A 7,935-nucleotide genomic window follows, 5' to 3' on the forward strand; every position below is an offset into this window, starting at 1 on the left:
AAAAAAAAAACTAGGGATTTATCATATGGACGTGGACGAACAGCTCCAGCCAGAGTTGCTGAATTGCCTAAAATTAATACAACTGAACCTTGGGATGGAAAAAATGGTGAATTACCCCAAGTAGAAGATATTGATTTATCAGATGTTGAATTAGATGGTCCTTCTAAAGAAGAATTATAAAAACTGTTATACTAACTCTATTTATTTATTTTTTTAAGACTGAACAAGTTCTATATAAATATTAATATCTAACCACTCGGTCCTATGACTTTTCATTAGTCTAAAACAGCTATTTTCAAATCAATCCTATTTTAACAAAAATCATTTTAACAATAATCCCACTTTTCCATTATAATTTAATGTTAAGTAGAATTTTGTAATATGAAAATCAAATTTAATTATACTTCCATAGTTGAAATTAATTAAGTATTAGAATATTAAATTTTTTTTGTATTAAATGAAAAAAAAAAATTAGTATAATTTTTATTTTATNTATTAAAAGAAAAAAAAAAATTAGTATAATTTTTATTTTATAAAAATAACTCGTTATTTATTCTAAGTCTCTTCCATATGTTATAACAATGATATAAAAACATTTAAACTAAACTAAATTTAAAGATTTTAAATATTTTTAAACTAATAGTTTTGCCTAAAACAATTAAAAATATTTTTATGGCTATTATACCTATTTAAACTTTTTCTAATTTCTCTTTACTTATATTAAATTATTTTATAGTTGGTGTAATATTTAAAGTTGAATGTTAATTTTATATATCTAAAATAAATTCTCAAAGTAATGTGCCAACTATATCCATTAATTAATCCCAATAATAAAATAATAATAATAACACTTAGAATTTTATTTTAATTATTCATTGAATGGATATCATTTAACTCAGTGTAAAATTAAAATAAAACAATAAATTTTTAAACAGTGCATATTTTTATTTAAGCTCCCAATTTTATTAAATTGATATTGATTAATATGAAGTACATTTTAATTTGATTCTTACAAAGTTTTTTTAATTAAATCATTTTTTTCACAATTTTATAGCTCAATAAGACATGAAGAGTAGGTTACTTAACCATGGATAATTTAGAATATGTGGTTTAATACTTGTCTTGCTTAGCAAACGGAACTACTCGTAACCAAGTCTCAAACCTAAACTTACGTACATCAGATAGTGCCGCATACCAATTAGACAACACCTCCCTCTAAGTTATATGATACTTAATGAATTATCAAATTAATCAATTACTTTAAAGTAGAGGTGAATAAAAAAAGTTAATTTTTTTAAATAAAATATGTTTTTAATTTTAAAAATAGAACAGTATGTATAATAAATAATTGATGTATCAAAAATAACTAATTAATAATAATAATTTTTTTTTAAATTTAGAGTATCAAACAATTAAAGAAAAATTAATAAAATAAAATTACTCATAAGTAAATGCTATGATATATATAATTAATCAAACTTAATATGTGCTGTACGCATATCATCAACTGTTCCTTCCACAATCAAATTTCTGTCGTCATAATACCGTAGTAAACTTTTCCACGTAGGGTTTTTAACCAAAAAGTTAGCGTTACCAACTAAAAAAAGACCAAACTTTGCACGCGTAAGTGCCACATTTAGCCGACGGACACAGTTCAGGAAACCAACGACGTTTCTCTCGTTCGAGCGGACACACGATATAATAATGTACTCCTTTTCACGGCCTTGAAAAGCGTCCACACTACTGACTTCCACCCCTTTGTTCTTGTTTAGAATTTGTTTCAAAAGTGATCGCTGTCCTTCATATGGAGTTATAACACCAATTTGATTTGGAGTAGCTCCTTTGCTAAGGAGTTTGGCTACTAGTTGTTCAACAACTTTCGCCTCTCCATAGTTCAAGAAAGACGTGCCCGATCGCGATTTTCGTTCGTTGGCATCGGAAGAGTAAAATACCATCGGCACATTTGGGTTAGGCCACGTGAAATCAATCGACCCAGTTCGGTCGCTACAAGTTACGCCGTTCCTAATCGTACTCTCGTACATAGTTTGTGAAGCGTACTCGCTGATCTCGGGGTGCATTCTGTACTGTACAGTTAAACGAAATGGTTGTAGGCCAGCAGCTACCAATCTCTCGAACAGAGAACGATGCAGACCTCCGTTTCTAGTGTCCGGACACGTAACAACCGGCCCCAACTGACAGTGGTCACCTATTAACACCACTTTTTTGGCTCCGTGGGTGATTGGAATGATGCATTCCGGTTCTAAGCCTTGAGCGCATTCATCCACGACCACCGAAGAAAAATTGATTTTTTCTAAACGGTTGTCGCCGGCGCCGGAGCAAGTTGTGCACACCACTCGACAATTCGCTAGACAGTCGATTTCCGCCATTCTTCTCAGATAATTGTAGTCCCTTCTCTCATTTGGGCTCAACTCGACACCTTGATCAATCTGCCCTTGAAGAGTTTTAAATTCTGAATGACCAGCAAGCTTTTTAATTTGTTCACTAAGATATATATTTGAAAGATCACTTTTAACCGTCTCTTTCGTTTTTTTCACGAGTCTCACGACATCGATGCCTGTTTTAGCCACGGCATTTGCCAAGTTATCAACAGCGTTGTTCGACGGTGCACAAACTAATACGGTTCCGGACTTGGACAGATTGTATACAATATTGGCACAAGTAACCGTTTTTCCAGTACCGGGAGGCCCTTGGATTAGAGAAACTGGCGTGCGTAGGGCATGGCTCACAGCAGACATCTGTGACTCATTCAAACCAGGTAAATTGGGAGCTAATAGGCTGTTCNACCAGGTAAATTGGGAGCTAATAGGCTGTTATCTGTCAGATTTTCGTCACGTTCGGGTGAATGTTGTTGTTGACGTCCGAGCAACATTGATCTTACTTCAGGTGAAACAGATTCGTACTTGTAAGAAAAAGTAGCAAGTGCCCCTTCCATCCGAGTGTAAGGGGTTTTATCAAATGACTTTTTTAAAGTTGCCGGTGTCCCAATTGGCAAGTCGAATGAAAAATTTACTTCTACATCAACAACGCTCATGAACTGGTCGAAGTTCGTAACAATTCCTTTTATGGCGTTGGTCATTTTTGGACTTGAAATCCATAATTCTTCGTCAACTACAAATACATTATTTTTACTACTCATTTGAAAACGTACTTTTGATTTTTTATTGTAGTTTTGAGAGCTAACGATTTTGCATTCAAACGAATGTTTTTCGCCCAGTTTTAAATTGTACGAGCATTCAGCACTTATTAATGGCTGGAAAAAATGCCCGTATTTTTTTGACGAAGAAAATACACAGGGGATATTTGTTGGAGGGACAGTTGAATGCGGAGAACATGGCGATGGTAGTTTATCATCTTCAGCGTTCAGTTCATTAATTTGTATGACTTTTGTTTCCGTTTTCTCAAAAAGTGTACAGTAATCAATAAGTTTCAACAGTGTTATGACAACAGCACAATACATTGCCATTGTCCTGATGAAGTCATTTTCTGTAATGAAATAAATTCCACACCAAAATACGAGATGGTAAATTTTCCACATAACCTTTGACTGCATACTGGTAGCAAGAGATGTTCTTGATGTATTTAATTAAAAAAAATTTAAGCACTTAGTATGAAGTTAGAATAACGAAAAATTGTCACGTTTATATTTAATTTAAAAAAGGTTACATTTTGAAAGTGTTCCACTCCTTTTATATGAAAAATTTTGTCATATAGTGGCCAGCAAAAAAATAAAAAAGTATTCTTTTTGGCCAACATCATTTTTTTAAGGAGCCAAAAAAGTGTTCTAAAATAACAACTAAGTAAAAAAAAATTGTTTGATTTATTAATTATTTATTTTACAACAAACATGCAGTTTGATCGAGGCTTTAAATTATGCAGTACTAATCTAAACTTTGAATAAAACAAGCTTTTCAAATTAGAAAATATTCAATTCATTAAATCTAATTTTAGTATAATAAACACCTAGCAAAAAATATTTGTTTATTTTTCTTCGTGGTATTATGAATTCTAATTAATTTAAGGGAATTTTTCAAATATTTTACTTATATAGTTTTTTTACACTAAGTTTTGCTTTAGAAAGTTAACGAATTAGCAATATTATTAAAATAAAAAAAAATTTTAACTTTTAATAAATCTTAAAAAATATTGTTTTTTTTACAAAAAGTAAATTTCATGTTGTTTAATTGCTTTGTCATGTTTTTGCATTCAACTCGTAAACATTATGTTTTAGAATGTTTTCGTAGAGAATAAGCCTAATTTATTTAAACCTTTAGTAAGTTTTTATTCAATATTAAAATAATTGAATTTCAAAAGTGAAAGTAGATTGTACATCTATTTTAAAACCACAAGGGTTTTCTTTATAAAGAATCTTTTAAAAATTACATATTTTCATTTTTAGTAGGTGTAATGAAATTAATTCATGTCAAACAACATATCAATTAATACTTGAAAAGTTATATTATTAGTACTATCTGCTAAATAAACTGAATCATTAAAATTCAAAGTGGTATAAAATAAATTAAATCAAATGAATTTTCGCAAAATTCCATCCAAATTTGATGAAAGTATGCTATTAACTCTGTCAAATATTTATTATGTTAATTAAATGGAGTTAATTTTAAATTTTAACAAGAATATAAATTTTTCAGTTGTTGCTATAGAATAAGCCAATTAAAATTAATAAAAAATGTATACAAACCAAATTGTATGATTTATAAAATGTCATAAATTTTGTAATATTTTTTGATAAATGTTAGTAATAAAAAAAATTACAGTTGTAAAGTTAATGTAAAATAATTTTAATATTTTATTTTATTATATTTTTTTTTTTTTTCGGGCTTTTACGAGCCATTTAGACTCTTGGCCGCCAAAACTACTTCCTTCCATCGTTCTCTATCATATGCCTGCTCCAAGTCCACTCCAATTTCTTCTAATAATTCCTTGACGCTGTCCTTCCATCTTTTTCGCGGTCTTCCCCTTGGTCTTTTTCCGCTTACCATATATGTCATTGCTCCTTTCAATATACTTCCATCGGCCCGCCATGCGTGGCCTGCCCATTCTATCCTAGTCCCTCTGGTGAATTGGACCACATCTTCTCTTTTGTAAAGCTGGTACAGTTGGGCGTTTGTTCTTATTTCCCATTTCTGTTCTGTATTGTTGAATACGGGTCCATAAATTTTTCTAAGAACTTTTCTCTCAAATAACCGTAGTTTTTCATCATCACCTCTCGTTGTTGCCCATGTGGCACATGCATATGTCAATATAGGGCGGATGTAACTAACGTATAGATGTTCTTTTGTCTTCCTTGACAGTAGCTTAGATTTAAAGAGGGTTTTCAGTGCATAAAGGCATCGGTTAGCAGCGCCCAGTCTGATATTGATCTCTCCATGCATGTTGTTTTGGTTATTTAGGGTAGACCCAAGGTACTTGAACTCTTGTACTTGTTCAAAGGTGTTATTTCCGACGTGGAGGTTGTTATGGTCACCCCCTCCTCGCTTCACCACCATGTATTTAGTTTTACCACTGTTGATTGTCAAGCCAATACCTTTTCCCACCTTTATCAGTTCTTCGACAGTATTCTGAATACCTTCTCGCGAATTCCCAATAACCACTATGTCGTCTGCATATGCTAGTAAGACATTTCCTTCGTCAAGGTTTAATGTCTCAGTTCGTGGAACCTTTCTTATCACACTCTCCAATGCCAAATTGAAAAGCACTGGTGACATCGCATCCCCTTGCTTCAATCCACTATTTATTATAAACGAAGACGATACCTCGCCGTTCACCTTGACTCGGCTGCTGGTGTATGTGTTACATAGTTTCACCATGCTGATCAATTTGTTTGGCAAACCAAAGTCTTTAAGAATTTTCCATAGTTTTCCTCTATTTATGCTATCATATGCTTGTTTGTAATCCACAAAAACCATATGTAGATCTTTCGCGAACTCATAACTTTTTTCCATAATTTGTCTTATGACAAATATATGATCAGTAGTTGATTTATTTTTTCTAAATCCGCTTTGGTAATTACCCACTATCTCATCTGTATAAATTTGTAGTCTTTTAAGTATGATTAATGAAAGTACCTTATACCCAGTGTTCAGTAGTGTTATTCCTCTATAATTCTCTACTTTTTTTCGGTTACCTTTTTTGAAAATTGGACATATCAATGATTCATTCCAGTCTTGTGGTATCTTTTCCTTTGTCCATATCTGTTGAATTAGATGATGTAATTTTTGTGTTAGGTTTTGTCCTCCTGACTTCAATAATTCAGCTACAATTTTATCATCTCCTGGTGACTTATTATTTTTTAGAGTCTGGATTGCACACTGTACCTCTTCTAAACTCGGGTTTAATACTTCTGGTTCAACTGTATAATGTATGGTGTCGTCTTGTTCGCCTACTTCTTCCGTTGTTGAGCCATTGTTAAGAAGTTTTTTAAAGTACATTCTAAATTCCTCGGCAATTTTTTCCGGTCTTGTAATTAGAGCACCATTATTATCTTCTATCATATGTATAGCTGGTATATATCCATTTTTAAATGTTTTGCACCGTTTGAAAAATTCTCTGGGGTTGTGTTTGAAGTTTTCAATCTCCTCTAATCGTTCTTTTTCGGCTATTCTCTTTTCCTTTCTTATCAGTGTAGTTATTTCTCTTCGTTTTTCCTGGAAGGCCCTTAAGTTCTCGGGGGTTGGTGTGTGGATAGCTTTGATTCTGGCTTCATTGCGTTCCTTGATTCCTTTCTTGCAATTGTCATTAAACCATTTCTTTGTTTTCTTTCTTTGTGTATGTTGAATGACTTTTTCTGCGGATTCGGTTATGGAGGTTTTTATTACTTTCCATGACTCCTCAACCTGTTCATTATCTACTCCCTCTCTTTTTTTTCCTAATACATTAGTCACTGTTTCTTGAAATGTCCGTAATGTTTCTTCATTTCTTAATTTATCCACATCGTATTTTCCGAGTATTTTTTGTTTCTTTTTCCATTCCATGGATATCTTTACTCTGAAGTCAATCAGGATCAAGTAATGATCTGTGTCTGCGTCTGCTCCTCTGTAGCTTTTGACGTTTTTTATAATCGTCTTATATTTATTTTCTATGAGGGCATGATCAATTTGGCTACTATATCTTCCTCCTGGAGATAACCATGTTTCTTTATGAATATTTTTCCTTGGAAATCTTGTACTGCTTATTACCATATTTTTACTTATTGCAAAATTAATTAATCTTATTCCGTTATCATTGCTTTGGTCGTGTAGACTATGTTTTCCAATCGTCGCTTTGTAAGCATTTTCTTTTCCCACTTGGGCGTTCAGATCTCCCAATAATAATTTAATGCAATGGCCTGGTAAGGCGTCATATACTTGTTCCAACTCTTCATAAAAGGCATCTTTTGCTTCTTCATTTCCTGATTCGGTTGGTGCGTATGCGCAAATTATTACCATGTCCCGGTGGTTCATATTGATCCGAATGTAACATATTCGGTTATTTATAGCCTTAAATTGCTTAATCCATGGTATTAGACTATTGTGCACGAGAAAACCCACCCCATTTTCACGCTTATTAGCCGTTAGACCACCATAGTATAATGTCATGTTACCTGTTGGTATACATCCTTCTCCTTGCCATCTCGTTTCTTGTAGCGCTACTAAATTTGCCTTATATCTATTTATTGCATCGACTAGTGTACCAAGAGCTCCTGCTTTATATAAAGTTCTTACGTTCCATGTGCCAATCCTAAATCCTTGTAGTCCGGGCCGTTTCCATTGTGTTTTATCCAAATCTCTGTCCCGAGGCTTTAGTTTTGGTTTCTTAACAGTAGAGTTTTTTACAGTGACGGGTTGTTAGCCCGTCGCCAAACCCCCAACCTGGAGGACCAGACAGAGCCAACCAATTAAGGCCAGCTCAGAGCTCGGG

The 7,935-nt window shown here is 32.9% G+C and overlaps 1 protein-coding gene across 1 annotated transcript; it reads right to left on the reverse strand.

Annotated features, from left to right (window-relative positions):
• Window positions 1–1,469: 1,469 nt before the first annotated feature.
• Window positions 1,470–2,756, reverse strand: LOC126905032 (regulator of nonsense transcripts 1 homolog). The gene has a single exon (XM_050684428.1). The coding sequence runs from the start codon at window positions 2,754–2,756 to the stop codon at window positions 1,470–1,472; it is 1,287 nt and encodes a 428-aa protein (XP_050540385.1).
• Between the last annotated feature and the right edge of the window lie 5,179 nt (window positions 2,757–7,935).

The sequence above is a fragment of the Daktulosphaira vitifoliae genome, unplaced genomic scaffold (assembly GCF_025091365.1).
Source record: "Daktulosphaira vitifoliae isolate Bord-2020 unplaced genomic scaffold, ASM2509136v1 Scaffold_4, whole genome shotgun sequence".
In the NCBI taxonomy this organism is placed as follows: Eukaryota; Metazoa; Arthropoda; class Insecta; order Hemiptera; family Phylloxeridae; genus Daktulosphaira; species Daktulosphaira vitifoliae.

Excerpts from the sequence above, each read along its gene's own strand:
- LOC126905032 (XM_050684428.1), bottom strand. The coding sequence starts at position 2,756 with ATGTCTGCTGTGAGCCATGCCCTACGCACGCCAGTTTCTCTAATCCAA.